At 37.9% G+C, this 18,898-nt stretch overlaps 1 protein-coding gene across 2 annotated transcripts in view; it reads right to left on the bottom strand.

The window, feature by feature from the left end:
* LOC114651140 (leukemia NUP98 fusion partner 1-like) overlaps positions 1-18,898 on the bottom strand; it is a 64,791-nt gene that overhangs the window by 9,262 nt on the left and 36,631 nt on the right. For both annotated transcript variants that reach the window (XM_051927203.1, XM_051927204.1), the window contains exon 2: positions 2,107-2,361. In XM_051927203.1, coding sequence (XP_051783163.1) covers positions 2,107-2,361 — 255 coding nt within the window. The remainder of the gene's footprint in view (positions 1-2,106; positions 2,362-18,898) is intronic.

Below are 18,898 nucleotides of genomic sequence, written 5' to 3'. Positions count from 1 at the left end.
ACATGTCACAATATCAACACACATATGATAATTTACACCTAACCTATGTTCCCTCAGTATGCCGTAGATGTTGTATTCATGTGTGTTATTTACTGTTATCACTTGCTAAGGGTTTGCGCACTGATAGTGCTGATATTTTATTTTTATTCTGTTAAATGCACTTTGTGATGTAACTGGATTATATATATAGGCAGTGGTGCAATCTTAGCACTGCTGCGTCCCATTAAAATATCTTGGGTTCACATCCTGTGTGGGGCACATAGTGTTTTAAGTAGTGAGAAAAACGCTATGTAAATATAAAGAATTGTTATTATTATATGACCAAGATATTTATTTTATTTCAAAAGGGGAACAAATGTTATAGCTAATACTGTGCACTTTTTTTATTTTATGCACTTTAAGATGTGCTTGGGTCAGATGTGAGCAAAATGTTTATTTTATTTCAAAAGGGAAACAAATCTTATTGCTAATATCGTGCATTATTTTGTTTTCATGCACTTTGAAATGTGCCTAGGTCAGATATGACAAAAATGTTAATTTCTTTATTTCAAAAGTGGAAAAAAGTATTGCTACTACCTAAGCTTCTGTTCAGTTATAGCTTTTTATTGTTTTTTTATACATTTTTGACATGCCTTTGTCAGATGTGACCAACTTTAAAAGGGAAAAAACAACTAAACATTACTTGTTTTTAAATACATTTATTTCTGTTAGTTTGAAATTTGTTATTACCTGCTGCTTAGCAGCCGCTGAAAATGTCTGGCCTGACTAAATTTCTTGATCTGAAAATTTGACCCAACTGAATTTGTAATTGAATAGCCCTGCTTTAGATGATTATTTTTGAGTAATGGATTATTTATTGCCACTTCCACTTCCAGGACAGTTTTATGAAGAGCTAAAGATGTATCTGAATAATGCAATTTTTTACTCCCTTCTCAGCCTATGAAGTCTGTACATCTTAAAAGGTGATTGTTGGCCTTTCAATGGCTTCCATCACAAACCTCCTTCTTGGTCAGATAATACATTTTCATAATATCCTTTCTAATACTGGTGAGAGACAGACTCTATTTCTTAATTATTGTGGAAACATTGCTCAGATGAAGGTCCAACTGCTATGATAAAGCTTTAAACCATTTTTTCAATCTATCTATGTTTAACTCTTCGTCTGAATGTTCCTAGAATTCATTTTCACATGTCTTCATTCTCATACCTTTTCTTCAGATTCTTTGTGTGACCAATGATACCTAAACACACTGAAGTTTTCTTCCATAAGATGTAACAATAAGATATGGGACATCTTTGCTTCATGACCCAGCTAGTACACCTATGAAGAGATATGTTTAATTTATAGTACAAGTGTACACAAAAAATCTTTCACTATCTCTCTTCATGCTTCAGCACTTGACTCTTTTTCAACAAATGATTCAAATACGCTTGTTGCAATAAACAAAATAATAGTTTACTCATAGCATAAGGATAACATAAGATAGATATATGCATGTACATACAGACAAAAAACAATAGCAAACAACACATAACATACATACATCTACATTAGCTTGATTTAATCTTTTTCTCTCCTATATAAAAAGGCACAAAACGTCTTAATTCTATTTCCTTACTTGATATCTGAGGGGTCCTTGAAGGTACAATCTTGGTGATATAGAACAGCAACTCCAGTCCATTATAATAATTATCACCTGCATTGCTACTGAGAGGTTTATTGCGGAGGAGCTGTGTGTCCAAAGACACAGAAGGAGCAAATCATCAGAGGGTAAAGATTAGTCAACTAAATTTGTTGTTGAGATCCCTCAGGAAGTAGTAAAAGGAGAGGGAGAAGGACATGTCCTCATTAGCAAGGCTCCACAACATCTGGAGGAAGAAGTTCATCACACTATGAAGAGTAGTATGGCATAGGAGGCAGAGGAGAGAGAGGGCCAGGAAGCAAACAGCCTTCATTGCAAACCTGTCTACATTCACCAAACAAATACATGGGCAGTAGGTCACCTTGCTTTTTCTAAAGTAGAGATTGAGCAAAATCTTCATAATACATTTAGTGACAGGACAAGGGAGGAAGAGCTCTGCATAAAGCCAGTCAACGTTACTTACCAAAGATACAGTTTTCCGAGTCCTGAAATGTAACTTCTTCTCAAAGGACTCTGTGAGTTTGTGGATGGTGCTCACGCGGTTCTCTGGTATTGAAGCTTTATGGTGACTTTCTTCTGATGAAGAGGATCTCCGTGCTCTCATGTGGCACCTAGCCTCTTTATCTTCACCACCTTCCTTGTATCCCCTCAGATAGACAGATGATGCAGATGTGGAAGCTGAGTGTCTTCGGTTCAGATTCATCACTGAAAGTTGTGCCTGGCATACATTACAAATAGTTGAATAAGAGAGATATTGTTGCTGAATAAAAATCAACCTCAACTATCAAATTTAAAGTAGCTTTGCCTCATTGACCTGTATTCTATATAGCTGCAAAATAAAAAAGTAGGTTTAACTAGTTAAGCAAAAGAGAATACATAATGTAAAATGGCTTTAATTTAAAACAGGACTGTAAAGGAGTTTTTTTCCATGTACCAAATATATTACAAAAATATTTTCAACTGCTTCACCCACTGTACACAGTGCAGTACTAACAATTAGATATTATATCAGTGTCAGATCATTCACTTATATTCAAAACTGATTTTCCCAGTATTTGGTTGAGAGACGCTGAAACACATTTACACAAGATTTATCATGATGGTATACAGACACTTAATATTCTTCAACAGCCCCCTACTATGGATCTGAGTTTTAGATTTCTAAAAACCTCTATAATTCATCTGTCCATCCATCCATTATCCAACCCACTATATCCTAACTACAGGGTCACGGGGGTCTGCTAGAGCCAATCCCAGCCAACACAGGGCGCAAGGCAGGAAACAAACCCCGGGCAGGGTGCCAGCCCACCGCAGCTTTATAATTCATTTGTTAATAAATTAGACTTGCATTTCTTGTTTGTTAATATTTCTATATTGATTCTGTTAATTACATTTTGTTTTCTCTTTGGTTTGGTCACTGAAATTCTGTGATAATCTTTGCATGGCTGAGGCGGAGAGCCGATTAATCCATTAAGCAACATAAGTCAACAGTCAACTGTTTATGAAAGTTGAGATGCATCCCTGTACTCCCCCCTTCAAGGTAACTCAGAGGAGGTTCATGCTCCACACTCTAAGAGAGAGCAGTTTCTGGCTTCCAACCTGTTGGATTCCCAATTAAACAAATGACAATAATTAGTATTAGTTAGGCTCAAATAAATCTAGGTTATGTAAAGACCTGTTTGCTTAGTTATTTCAACTTCAGGTCAGGTTTTGTGTTTCTGCCCTTGATTTTGCTTCTGTCTGTCACTCTTGATATTCTGACTACTGCTTGCTCTAAGACAACCATTTTTTGGCCTGCTTCTATTACTTTCCTACATTTCCTGGCTATTTCCTATTTCTCTCTGAAATCTGTTTCTAAGCAGGATATCCATGAAAAGTCCAAGAAGCCTAAAGTAGGAGAATCAGTATGAAATAAAGTTCTTTGTATGAAGTTTAAAAGATGTGATTTATCAGGTTACAACATGCAATAATGACATTTGAACTTTGTCCTGTTATATTTGTACTTGTTCAAAGATCACCTATTAAGTAATAAAACTTTAGTAGAGTAAGTCATAAGAGTTTTGCTAAAATGGTTCTTCCCCAAAGCCTGTTAACAGGAATGCACTCAGAGATAAAACAGAAGATAAAGCACAGTTAAAACATAGTTTTGAAACCTTTTGAGTTGTACAATACATAACCATAACTCACATGCTCAGTCCTGGGGACCACATATTGTTGCAGGTTTTTGTTCTGACAAGTTTCACACTTTTGAATTTCATCTTGGGGATTAATAAAGTACTATTGAATCTAAACTAATCAGTGAGTCATTTCACTTCTAATTGACCTCATTTAATTTGCTGGTCTTTTTTTAATCTTTTCTAATTCTGCATTCAGAAACGCAAGGTAGTGCAATTTTTACATTTGTAAGACATTTAAGAATATTTGTATTTTTGCTGTTACTTTAAATGTTTTAGTCTCTTTGGTTGTTTTTCTATTAATTGGTGTTTTTACTTTGTAGTTTCTCCCCTTACTATTAATGACAATAAATAACAAGCAGAGCAGACAACTAGGCAAGTGACACTGGATGCTGAAAGGCTGCAGCTACTTCAGCATCAGACGCACTAATGTGCTCATTGGAAAATCATGGATTAAATTAACAGAACACATGGTAAAGCATGACGATGATGTTAATCTTAAAAACCAAGTTAAACACTCACCAAAGTATCTTAATGTAACATATATAAATATTTGGTACATTCCAAAAAATGTACAAAACCTAGTTTAGTTATTTTTACAATGACACCAAACCTTGCTCAGTTAGGCTAGGAGTTCAACTGAAAGCAGAAGCTAGTTGGAGCAAAAGCTTACAGCCACATGTTTTCACAAGTTTGAGAACAACCAGTATAAAAATATCAGATTGTGGTTAATGTGACTGCAGGATTTGTAGAAAGTAGATATGAGCACAGTATAAATCAATTATGACAGACTCCATTAATCTTTATAGGTTTTATAACACCATTCATAGCAAAGTTCATTTCAAAGTCCTTTTCACAAGCTTATATTACAAAAAAGGTAAAGACTTGTTGCAGTTAGAACATTGGCAGAGTAGGGTTACCAATTTTGGTGTTGCTCAGTGAAGCCTTCAGTTGCTTGCACCTTGAACTATTCTAGGCGTTTGGCCCACTGGCATTTTAGCAAGCCTGGGGCTGCAGAATGCAAAAATCATTTGAGTGATATACTTGATGCCTACTCTTTAAAGTCACTTCATTTAAAAAGCGAAACAAACATCTCTGACAGCTGTTTGTTTTAAGTTAACATGAAAGTCAAAGAAAAAGCTTTAACACTTTTCTAACACAATTCTTTTCACACACATATTTCAAAACATTAAGTAAGACATTTTCCACAATAGTTGTTTCAAAATGTTTGGCTGTATATATTTCAAAAACAATTAAATACTTACAAAGCAGTTAGTATAAGCGCCACGATAATACACTACAACTCATAACTTTGCCCCATGGGGGCTGGGTGATCTTTTAGCTTTGGAACCCCTGCAGATTTTGTTTTTTCTTCAGCCTAACAGGAATTTTTTTTCTGTTTTTTTCTATTGTCCCAGCCATTAGACCTTACCTTATTTTGTTGTTACTTATTCTTTGATATTATTTCCTTATCTTAATTGTTTTTCTTTTCTTGTAACTTTCTCTTTGTCATCTTGTAAAGCACTTTGAAGTACATTGTTGTATGAAAAGGTGCTATAGAAATAATTGTTGTTGTTGTTGTTGTTTTCAGTGGGCAGAGGGTAAACCCTACAATGAATTCTGAACAGCTTAATTTTTTGCTTAGCGCGTGGTATGCTCACTCACTGGCCCAAGGAGACTGAGTTCAAGTGTACTCATTCTGTGGATCAAAAAGGATATTACAAAGCTTTCCTCAAACCCAGAAAGAGGCAAAATAGATAATGAGAGGGCAGAACAAAGACAAATTTATTAAATAAATGATATGTACAAATAGAGGAGGTAAAGGAGAACACAAAGTAACAATAAAAATAATAAATCTTCTGATCCTCTAGGCCTACTCTAATGCTCCCTTCTCACCTCCTAAACATTCTTTCTTTCTCTGTCTCACTTGTTGGCTCCTCTATGCCCATCTCATGCTCATTCATTATTCTGACTCCAAGCCCCCCATGCCTTTGATTGTTTGTTTCTTTAAGGTTTCCAGTGCCACTGGAAGCACGTTCAGATCATGACTACCCACATACATTTTCCTCTTTTAGAAATAAGTTTTAGATAAACCAGGTCCCCTCAAAACAGGAATTTATAAAGTAAAATTTAGCTACTATTTGCATAATATAGTTTAATGATAACACGTGACGTTTTAACATAAAATCTTAAAAAAGAACTAAAAAGTTTAATGTGCATGAACTGATAAAATTACACAGTATAAGAAAGTTGTTTAATATTAAACCATTTTAGAAAGCTATCTGACTACTACTACCAGACTAACAGGAAAATTATCAATGTTACTGGTAAGTATTTGGAATTGTCTGATGAAATCCTAGGTAATATTAATAGCTAAGAGTTAATGAATATATGTTTAATATATAATTAACAGATAACAGAGTACAAGCTTAAAAAAACACTGATGACGGTAAGGGAGCTGGTAGAGAATTCATTCACCAGCAGATGGAAGTGGGGAAGCAAGCAGCGTTTCATATATGCACCATTTGCACCTACAAGTACAGTATACCTTTTATGCACTTGTACCTGACTCTCATGATTTGTATATCCATCCATCCATCCATCCATTGTCCAACCCGCTGAATCCGAACACAGGGTCACGGGGGTCTGCTGGAGCCAATCCCAGCCAACACAGGGCACAAGGCAGGGAACAATCCTGGGCAGGGTGCCAACCCATCGCAGGATTTGTATATCTCTCTGGGTTATTTTATTTCTAGAACAGACATTATTTTTGCATTCTCAGGTGAATTTGTTTTGCTTTCTGTTGCAGGTCAGCTGTGAGCATGTTACTTTGGTGAAACACACCAATAAAACCTGGCTGTGCGGTAGCCAGGTTATCCAAGCACTGAAATAAAAATAAAATCAACTCACTTTGCTCTTATTTTGTTCCAGGTTTTATGTATCGACTTTTTATTCATTTTCTTTATGATTTTCACTTTGAGTTTTTGATTAATTTTTGGCAAGACATTCAGATCGGCAGTCTCTTGCTAACAGCCCTTGCTCTGTTTCATTGTCCTTTTTTCTCTCATCTCCTAATCCATCTTTTACTTGTTCTCCTGTGTACAAATGCCTGTGTTCACTGTTAGGCATAATACTGAGCCATAAAGTTAGAAAAGATGCACTTGAATCTATTGCCTAAACTTGTCTTAAGTTAGTTAAGACTGTCAAGGAACTTAGAACTTACAAAGAGTTTAAAATAACAGTTCTACATTATAAAACATACTCTTGTAAGTCTATTATAACTGCACCATTAAAAGAAGTTCTGGGACAAGACTAGAATCTTGTTAATGTTGCTGCTTCATTTGACTCATTCCCTGCTACCTGTTATTCGTTATATGTCCATCTGTCCTGATTCCAAAGTGTAAAAATATATAAAATGTTTCTTATAGATATACATTTTGAGTGTTAAAGCTATCCTAATTTAAAATTTTCACATGATGAAGATTCACTATCATTCTATAGTACTGCAAGATATTGGATTGAATTCAAATGCTGTTTTTCCAAAGCAAAATCACACAGCAAGGTTGATACACTAACTGGAGAGTAGCTATTTTTACTAAAGGAAAAGGAAAATAAGAATTACCAGTGCATTCAGGAAGGAAGGTATCCACTCTTAGGACTGACCAACTGACCCATGTTCAATTGCTGTTCACTTGTAGTCTTGCTCCACTTGAGCATTCAAAGAATTCTTTTGAACATTTGCTTTGACTACTAAGATCAGAAGCCACAGAAGCTCCACCTAGGTCTTTGCCATGGGCTTTAGCACCCACCACTGATGGCCTTCCTTCCTGCTCCTCAAGACTTTAATAATAAATAATAATAATTCTTTACATTTATATAGCGATTTTCTCAGTACTCAAAGCGCTATCCAACCTTTGAGCCCACCACTGATGGTGACAGATTGACAGGCACCATCCATTTTCAGAGCTGATGGATTCAGCTCTCTTAACAGGTTCTAATTTTCATGGTCACCATCCTGCTATCCATATGAACCAACACCTTATCTGGGATTTGATGAGAATCAGTATCAGATGGCTTTACCTGGCATTCTGTTATCCTACAATACCAGCTGAGATTAGCAAAGGTGACTTGCGGGACATTTAATATTTCATGCTACAATTCCACACCAGTGACCTAGGCTTCTCACCCAGGTAAAGTTTAATAATAATAATAATAATAATAATAATAATAATAATCTTCCTCTTCTTCTTTCGGCTGCTCCTGTTAGGAGTCGCCACAGCAGATCATCTTCTTCCAAATCTTTCTTTCCAAAGCATCTTGCTGTGTGACACCCAGCACCTGTATGTCCTCTCTCACCACATCCATAAACCTTCTCTTAGGCCTTCCTCTTTTCCTCTTACCTGACAGCTTTATCCTTAACATCCTTCTCCCAATATACTCAGCATCTCTCCTCTGGACATGTCCAAACAAACACAATCTCGCCTCTCTGACTTTGTCTTCCAACCCTCCAACTTGAGCTGACCCTCTAATGTACTCATTTCTAATCCTATCCATCCTCGTCACACCCAGTACAAATCTTAGCATCTTTAAGTCTGCTACCTCCAGCTCTGTCTCCTGCTTTCTGATCAGTGCCACCGTCTCCAACCCATATAACATAGCTGGTCTCACTATCGTCCTGTAGACCTTCCCTTTCACTCTTGCTGATATCTGTCTGTCACAAATTACTCCTGACACTCTTCTCCACCCATTCTATTCTGCCTGCACTCTCTTTTTCACCTCTCTTCCACAATCCCCATTACTCTGTACTGTTGATCCCAAGTATTTAAACTCATCCACCAGCTCTACTCCTTGAATCCTCACCATTCCACTGACCCCCCGTGTCATTTACATGCATTTTATTCATATAGTACCTTTCCCACGCTCAAGGCACTTCACAGAGCCTCAGAAGTATCAGCAGGGTACATGTAATATTGTAAACAAATATCTTCTGCATAGAACGCTAAAACAGATAAATACAGGCTATACAAGGCATTAAACAGAATAAAACACAATAAACCAGAGTAAACTACTAAATTCAATCCTAGAAGAAAAGCCAGAACAAATAACAAAACATGTGATATAACACACAGAAATTATCCCTAGCATCTGGACATAGAGGTGAACTAAAAGAAGGGGCAGAAAGACAGGTTAAGTTAAAGCCTTCCTGAACAGGTAAGTTTTATGTGGTTTTTTAAAAGAATGAATAGAGTCAGTTGATCTAATTAATTTAGGGAGGTCATTCCAAAGTCTGGGCACTATACAGCTGAAAGCTTTGTCACCCATAGAGTGCAGGTTAATGTAAAGCATAGCAAGATTGCCAGAATCAGAGGACCTTAGTGGGGGCAAACAGGAGCATAGTGATGGAGAAGGTCACTGATGTAGTCTGGTGCAAGGACATGTAAAGCTTTGTAGACTAATATTAGAATTTTATATTCAACTCTGTAAGTCACAGAGAGCCAGTGGAGGTGAAGCAGGATGGGTGTTATGTGTTTGCTATTGCTGGTCTATTTTAGGACTCTTGCAGCAGTGTTTTGAATCAACTGGAGCTGTGATATAGTATTTGAAAGGACCCATACCAGTAAGGAGTTACAATAATTGATATGGGATGTGATAAAAGCATGGACAAGTTTCTCAGCATTAGAAATGGAGAGGAATTAGCAAACATGGGATATGTTATGGAGGTGAAAGTGGGAAAGTTTCTTAATGTGGTTTATGTGAGCGGAATAAGAAAGAGAGGAATCAAAAATGACATCAAGATTCCTTGCATTAGCAGAAGGTCTGATGACAAATGTAATTGAAAAGGAGATCATTTTCTTATGTTGTGTTTTAGTACCATGTGGCGAGTGGCTGGGGGTGGTACCCAGCCAGGACACCCAGGTGGACCGGAGGAGGGCTTATGCCTCCTCCAGACCATGAGGGGGTGACCACCCTGGTGGCTTTGGGGACCACGGGAACAGAGCTTAGAAGCTCAACCCTATAGGGGCCCGTGGTCAGCGCCAGGGGGCACCCCAATGCCTAAGGATCCCTGGCCCTCAGCACCCAGAAGTGCTGGGGGGACAAAGACCAGGGACACCTGGAGTGCTTCCAGGTGCGCAACCAGTACTTCTGCCACACTTGGGAGTGCCGGCGGAAGCTAATCGGGATGCACCTGGAGCACATCCAGGTGTGTATAAAACGGGCTGTCTCCCTCCATTTGATGGCTGGAGTCAGGTGGAAGAGGATGGAGCTCGGAGGAGAGGAGTGGAGGTGGTCAGAAGACAGAGAAAGGCATTGTGAAGAAACTTGGACTTGGGGGTGATTGGTGCTGCGGCACTGGGTTTGTGTGTACTTCAATATTGTAAATAGCTGTAAATAAACATGTGTTGGGTGATAAAATCATGCCTACCTTCCTGTGTCTGGGCTGCTTTCTACAACCAATTTGCAGGAGTTCAGTTTGTTGGAGTTTAATTTTAAAGAGTCATGCTCCATCCAGATTTTAAATTTACTGAGGCAAGCTATGAGCTAAAAGAGCCCTGATGACGTTTTGATTTTAACACTGAAATATAGTTTAGTATCAACTGCATAAAAATGATAATCCAGTGTCCAAAGTTATGAATAATATGGCCAAGAGGAAGCATATAGATACAGAAGAGCAGAGGACAGAGCCTTAAGGAACACCTTGTGTGACTGGTGCTAATCTACTGTTGCCAACACTCACAAACTCTTCTCTTTCAGTCAAATAAGACTTAAACCATCAGAGGGCAGTGCCAGAGATACCCAAAATGTTCTTCATTCTGGACAGTAGAATGTCATGTCTGACAGTGTCATATGCTGCGCTGAGGTCTAACAGCAATAATATCCTGGTTTGTCCAGAGTCTGCTGACATAAGCAAATCATTAGTTACCTGAAGCGGAGCAGTTTTACAGCTGTGCTGTGCTCTGAAACCAGTCTGAAAGGGTTCCATCAGTTTATTAGAAGTTAAGTAATTGGTGAGTTGGGAGGCCACAACACGCTCAAGAATTGGGTTAATAATTCAGTCAAATCAGATAAGAAAGACTCATTGTATGTTGGGGGTGATAGAGAACAACAAGTAAGATAGGACAAAATTTCGTTATTAGTTTAAGAGCCAGACACTCGAAAGAGAATGAACCATCAATAGTGATTCTTTTGATGTTTAACTCAAATCTAATAATTACAGTGAACCCTCACTCCTTGTCTTGATCTGAGAACCTCTGTGAAATAAATATATCCAGATGGTGTCGTCTCCATAAGAAATGTAAATTCATTTGTTGTTTGCCAAGATTCTGTTAAGCGTAGCATATAAAGCTTGAAGTCTATAATGAATTCTGATAGCACCAATGTTTTGCCATTAAGAGATCTTGTGTTAAACAATACAATATTAGATAATGAGAGTTTGTTGTGTACAGATCCATAACCGTTTATTTTAGCATAATGCAAATTTGGCACTGACACTCTTATTTCCATAGCCATGAGTAGGATGCTCTATTCCAGAGCAAATGCTGCCAATGAACTTTCCATTCACAGCCCGAAAGTGGCAGCAACCCGACCTGTTACGTACATATTTTGGGCACTGCACAATGCCAGTGTCTATAAGGACATTCCAGTCTGACCATTTGTTCTGGACAAACTGTTTAATATGCAGGAGTTTATCATGAGAATATTTTAGCATAGTAGAAAGCCAATATTGTATCTGACAACAGTAGAGAACACTTAAGCATCACAGTACAGCAGAGAAGATGAGACAGATGGGATAGGGTGGTACAAATGAGTGACAATAGCAATACAGCAAAAAATCCAGTAGAAGCATAGACTGATGCCACTGGAGGATTTATCCATTTAAAAAGTAGGAGATATTATAAGATGTGCATGAAGATAATTACCACAATTCAGAGGTTCTAACATATAACCATATACATATAACCGTGGGAATTACATGCGTAATCACCTTAGTGCCACAAGCCCGGTGGGTATGAACATCAGATCATTTCTCCAGTTGAAACACGTATAGAAGCATCAGCAGCAATCCAATATATCCTATTTAATTAAGAAGACAGAACACTCCCAGTTCTTAGATTTCAGCAATTCAAAGAGAGATGTTCAGAAATCAAGTATCATGCAGGAGCAGGAAATCAAAAGAAAGTTTCGCCCACTGAACCACAAAAAAAACAAATACAAATAATTCCAAAATTCAGTTAAAAAGTAAACAATTGCATCCATGAACTATACATACAGTAAGGGAAAGTAAAAGAAGTGCAAAACATGCAAGGTTCAATACAAATTTTAACGAAAAGTGTTGTTAACAGGGAAGAGCAGTAGCAACATGAATGCACCAGCGTTCCCTCCACTGTGTGTGAGATCAACAGATGAAAAAAAATACCAGTGAGAGTCAGATCATCTGAGGGTAGATTGTCCTTATACCTCGTTTCGATGACCAGTTTACACTTCAGGACAACAGTGGCCAGCCACCAGAGTTTCTTCTTTCTCTAGGTTTCCCCTAGTTCAACATCTTTTTTATCCTAGTACTTTGTAAATAAATAGCCTTTGATAGGGTGTCAATTGATCACAGGGCCTAGCAGTGGCAACATATGTAATTTACTCATTAATCAATCTTATAACCGGCTTATCCAATGCAGGCTCACAAAGTGCCAAAGACAATTTTGGCAGCAATTAACACTGCACGATTTGCCTGTCCATCACAGCACACACTTACACTTACACCCAAACAGAGCCATCATGGAGAACCCAATCGCCCTAATCTACATGTCTCTTGGATGTGGAAGAAGAACTAGAGTACCCAGAGAAAAACTCACATAGACAATGCTTAACAGATGCTACTAACAGGATTTTCCATTAGATTAGTGTGGGTCTGAATGAACTGTTTAAGCAAAGCTATAATGGTTTATTTGTTACATTGCTACCTTGATCAGCATACTCTTTGATCCTCTAATCTGTATTTATATTTTCCAACAATAGAGACTGAAGGCGCAGTAAATGGAAATAGAACATCAAAAGCCTGCCAAACAACTCAAGATGCTCATCAAAAGCATTTAAACTCCATCTCTTGCTCAGGCCACTAGCAGAAATTCATCATTGTTTGTTCTTCCTCAGAAGTACAAATGGCATATCTGCATATTTTTGAGTAGCTTTCTTTAAGTCATTTGCATTTACCTAACAATGGCAGATTTAACTTGCAAAAAAAAGATTGCAGGCCATCAGACCCACAGATACCCTGAATGTGAAATGTGACAACAGTGTTTATGCAAATTTGTGTCAATATCATTCCAGATATTAACAAAAGACTGAAAACCCTAAGGAGACTTTGATTAACATATGCAGTATTGTCCTCATGTTCAAGTTCTTACCTGACATAAAATTGGTGTGGCCAAAATTGGTTGTGACTACTTAAATCCCCAAATCTGGATTAAACAATTTTAGAATGCTCATGAATGGAAAGTTGTATTAAACTGTCTAACTGATTGGCATATGAAATAGTGGATCATGATTTACTTCCTGAGACATCATATAAAAGTCCTTTCAGTTTAAACTGATTCATAGTTCAATCTTTAAGAAAAAGAGAGAATCCTAATTAACAATGGTGCGTGTATGGCAGTCGGTACACTCATAAAAATAAAGGGGCCGGGGCGTTTCTAGAGAGCTATGTCACAGGGAAACCATTTTTAGTTCCTAAAAGACCCATCCACATGAATGTTCCAGAAAAAAACCTTTAGATCTGTAACAGGCTCTATAGACTAAATAACCATGAATCGATTGTAACAGATCTGTGAAATCCCAATGGATCTTAATTTTAAAAGGACTCTTGCTGCACACAATAACACAGCCCACGTCCAGGTTAACTGTCCTCACAGGTGGCGCAGTGGTAGTAAGGAGACTGTGGAAGATTGTGGGTTCGCTTTCCGGTTCCTCCCTGTGTGGATAGCGCTTTGAGTACTGAGAAAAGCGCTATATGAATTATTATTATTGTTAACTTAACCTGTTAATTTTCTGCTAGACGGCCTACCATACATTGAGAATTTCAGGTTTTGCCTACATTTCAAAGCACAAAGAACCACCTTTATATGCAAAAAAAAAGTCCTAGAATTAAATGGTGCTTTGTCAAGCAATGGATCTATGAGGAACCACACAACCAGGTAAAGAACCATAAAATGCTATTAAAGAACCGTTATTTTTAAAAATTTAGGACGAGGATGATTTATTGTATAGCAAATTAGTGAAGTATCTGGCATTGGCCGGGTACATTTGTATGATAGGTTATGGTAAGATAGTAAATATTTATGTGGACCAATTTTTTCATTATGTTGACCCCTTTATCATTGCTGGCAAAATGCCATTTTTCCATCCATCTTCTACACTTCCTTTCTGCTATCAATGATTCTGCTCTCATGAGTTGAGAATTTGTTCTTTTTGTCTATATTGGATTCTATACATGTTGTAATGTATTACTTGGCTGAAACCATGAACATGATTTCTTTCCATTCATTTACTGAATTGATTTTTAACTTTGTGTTGCTCCTACTATTGAACACCTATTCATGATGAAACTTTTGAAACTCCATAAACTCCATATGTTAAGTTTGGTTGAATGTGATATACATGCAAAATTTCATTAGCAGCCACTCAAATGTTTTAAAGTTATGTCTGCTTTTTGTGGTTTTGGACCTCCCATTATGATATCCCAATGAAATTCATGAAGGCTGTTTTTAAGTTGCATAAACAATAATGTAAATACAACATTTAGTGAAAGAAAACAAAGCGGATTTTGAGTGGTGAGTGATTTGTCTGTTGGTCCCCGACCTTATCACATGATAATGTTTGTGTAGAACCACTGACATAGATTGTATCCTTCAATGAAAGTACAGTCAAACTTAAAAATATGCCAAATTTTCTTCCATCAGCTGAATCCTTTTGGCTTTGGTTTTGTGCCCCCTACGTCTGTGAGACAGGTGTCTGTACCTAAACGTCTAGATTCTAAGCTGTAATATGCATGCAAAATTTCAAGAATTTTGTCTCAGCCATTTTGTAGTTATGCATTTTTGTCCTGTGCCTTTACCCTTCCTAATGAAATTTCTTAATTGCTGTGTAGCTTGGATTTTAAGTTGGTTCAATTTTATTGTATAAGTAAAATTTCACTGAGATTAACTCAACCATTTTAAAATAATACACAGTTTTTCAGTCCACTTACCCATTACAACCCCCTCTCCAATTAAATTTTTTAAATGCCTATATTTTATATTGGACCAGCAGCAGCCTATATACAAAATTTTCTGAAAATCAGTTGAGCCATTTTGTATGATTGACCAAAAAAACAAACAGACAAGATGTGATTTGATGGATGAAATGATGTCCTTAGAGTGTAAAATGGATAAATAACGTCAAACAAAAAATTGAAAAAACAGACAGGGGCTATAACGGTTTTATTTATATAGATTAATAGAAATACCTAATAGAAAATTCTTCTACTAAAATCATAAACAATAGACTACATTCCATGAATCACAGAATGTTCAAGAAGGAGCAAATCCATCAATTGCCTTTTTCTAATTAATGGGCTCCCTGAGATGTATTTTCTCTGGAATCACTAGTGTTTTCATTTCCTGACATCTGTGGTCTCCACTTAAAATATTTATATAATACATTAGAATTGAGTTGTGAGCAGTATGATGGTACAGTAGACAGTGTGACTTCCTAATGGCTAATGAGTGTTTGGTTCCGATCTTGTGCCCAATCACTGCCTGTTGTTCTCCCTGTGTTTGTATGGATTTTCTTCTGGGCATTTTGGTTTCATTCCATACACCAAAGATGTGCAGAATACTGTAGTTTAATTAGGGACTTTAAATTGACCCAGTGTAAGTGTGAGCAAATGTGTGTGCCCTGTGATATTCAACATTGTGAAAACATTTATTGAATCAAATGTACAAACTAAGTGATACAATAAAAACAACACAAGACATTAAAAATTTTGGTCACAGATACCATGAGAACCATGGTAGAACCTTAAATGATCCATGGTTTATTTCAGTTCTGTTCAATATCTACATGTTGCCACTGATGACTGATTTACAAACATGACCTTATGTTTCACTGGAATAGGAATGACACCCTACTCTTTATGAAGATTGCATATCAGGTATTGACATGCTATGTGGGTGCCTCAGTGGCATCAATTCAAGGTTCAAGGTTTTTATTTGTCACATGCAAAATCATATGAGTATAAGATGCATTGAATTCTCTCTTTTTTTAATAGATCCAAGACTGAGCCTAAAGAAAAGAATAAGTTAATACTAACACAATACCAGAATACAATATAGCAATAGTAAAATACAACATAGTAATAGTAGAATAATCTATTACAACAATAGCAATACAAAAATCTAATAATGATGTTTGTTTAACAATCTGATGGCATATGGCCAGAAGCACCTACAGCATCTTTGAGTCCAAGATTTTTAGGCTGCAGAGTCATCTGCCTGACTTCAGCAGCTTAAACAGATTATTATTCAGATGACTGGAGTCCCTGAATATCCTGAGGGACTTGACCAAGCACTGCCTGATGAAGATATCATATAGAATGGGAAGTGTAGTCCTAATGATGCTCTCAGTTAGACCTGTAACCCTCTGTAGAGATTTTCATACCTGGATAGTGTAGGTCCCATAACAGGTACTGATGCACTCAGTGAAGGTGCTCTCAATGGTTCCAGAGTAAAAGTCTTTAGAATATGGGGAGGTTTAAACTTCTTCAACAGCCTAAGGTGGTAAAGTCTCTGGCTTTACTGATAACAGAATCTGTACGTACAGTATAGTCCAAGTCAAGTCATCGGCAATATGAAACCTGAGGTACTTAAAATTGTTTACTCTCTCTACAGGTGCACTGTTGGTGATGAGGGGGTGTAATTCCTCTTTCAAACCATCCATGACCATCACCTTTGCCTTGCTGATATTCAGGTCTAAATGACTGGGCTGCTGCCCCTGAACAATGTTGACCACTTCATACAGGTAATAATAATAATATAATAATAACTTTTATATATTATATTTCCCATGCTCAAGGCACTAATAGCTGCTGTCCTTTCCTATGAAACTTCACAGTGGAGTTAGAGCTGTATAGCTGTGCAGTCATAAGTGTAGATGGTGCACAGCAAAGGATAAAGGACACGCCCCTGAGGTGCACATCTTTTGAGAATGAGGGTGTTAAAATGATTCTGCCCACCTTCACCACCTGTGGTCTTCCAGTGAGAAAATACAATATCCAGAAGCAGATGGAAGTGCCAAGTTCCAGGCTGTGGAGTGTAGCAATCAGAATATAGGGCACTCTGTTGTTGAACACTAAGCTATAATCTATGAGCAGCAGTCTCACATAGTTCTCACACCTGCTGTCTAGGTGATTTATTGTACCTCTGTTATGGCATCAGTAGTTGCCTGATTCAAGTGATAAGCAAACTGTAGAGGATCTAAAGTGTTGGATAGTGATGCACAAATATACAGTAGTCTTTAACAGGCCTTTCAAAACGCTTCTTCACTACAGATGTCAGAGATACTGGATGACAATCATTGGATCAAGAGGGATTGCTGGACTTAGATACAGGGATAATGATTTTTTTTTTTTAAACAAGACAGGACAGTACACAAGGCACAGGAGTCATTGAACATAGTGGTAGATAATGGTGTGAGTTGGTCTGCAATTCACTCAGCACTTGTCCTGGAAGACCACTTGATCTGGTTTCTTTCCTGTTCTTCACTCTCCTCAGAACTCTCCTAATATCATGCTCATTGATTCAAAGTTTCCTCTCCAAAATGGTGGAGATTGCAGGGAAGCCTTCCAGCACCACTGAGGCCAGCTGATTAATGCTAAAATCAAAGCGCACACAGAAGGTATTTAGTTCATGCGGTAGACCAGGATCAACTGACATCACAATGCCTCATACATCTAAAGTCACCAAGCCAGAATTGTAACTCCACTCTGGCCCTGTTGCACTTCTATGCAGTCTTTATCCCCTTCCTGACATTATAAGACACAATTTTGTACCCACCTATGTCATCTGACATGAGACCCAAATTATAAGCTGCAGACCGAGTCTTCAATGCATTCTATTCAGATATATCTGTCCATGGTTTCTTAATAATGAAAGGACCTAAAATTCATGGCATGGATAATGTTGTCCACCGATGTATTGTTGAAATTCACTGTTACCTCCACAAACTCATTGATGTTAGCACAGCTTGACAAGAACATTTCACAGTCAGCATCCTGAAATGTGGAATCTGATTTGCCCATCCAGCGCCTGACCTGCTTTATCACCAGAACTTCTCAATAAAAAGAGAAAAGATAGGGTGAGAAGCTCGGTCATCCAGGAGTAGCTCAGAGTAGAGCCACTGCTCCTCCGCATCTAGGGGAGTCAGATGAGGTGGCTCAGGCATCTGATCAGGATGCCTCCTGGAAGCCTCCCTGGTGAGGTGTTCTGGGCACGTCCAACTGGGAGAAGGCCCCAGGGAAGACCCAGGACACGCTGGAAGGACTATGTCTTTTGGCTGACCTGGGAACGCCTCAGGATTCCCCCAGAAGAGCTAGTAGAAGTGGCCAGGGAAAGGGAAGTCTGGGCATCTCTGTTCAAGCTGCTGCCCCCGCGACCCAATCCCGTATAAGCGGAAGAGGATGGATGGATGGACTTCTCAATAAACTAGTTTCTTATTCCAGTAGGAGAAGGACTGGCAAATAGGTGACTTTAGATCACCTCCCTTAGCAGACTGTAGCAATGATCCACAATTTTTTTATTGCCTCTGACGGCGCATGAGATGTGTTGATAAAGATCACCCGTTTCAGGTAAGCCTTGTTAAAATCTCCATCCACAATGTTGGTGGCTTCTGGATGTTTGTTTTAGTGACCACTGAGCATATCATGTAAATCATTCAGAGCCCCTCTTGTGTCCACCTGTCGTAGCAAATAAACAGGAGAAATAACGACTGTGGGAACAGTAGAAAGGTCAACACATGTTTTTCAAATACTCCTGTTTGGTGAGCAGAAGTGAG

The sequence above is a fragment of the Erpetoichthys calabaricus genome, chromosome 4 (genome assembly GCF_900747795.2).
Source record: "Erpetoichthys calabaricus chromosome 4, fErpCal1.3, whole genome shotgun sequence".
NCBI classification, from domain to species: domain Eukaryota; kingdom Metazoa; phylum Chordata; class Cladistia; order Polypteriformes; family Polypteridae; genus Erpetoichthys; species Erpetoichthys calabaricus.
The sequence above is the reverse complement of the archived record's forward strand: the minus strand, read 5'-3'. Positions and strand labels throughout refer to the sequence as shown.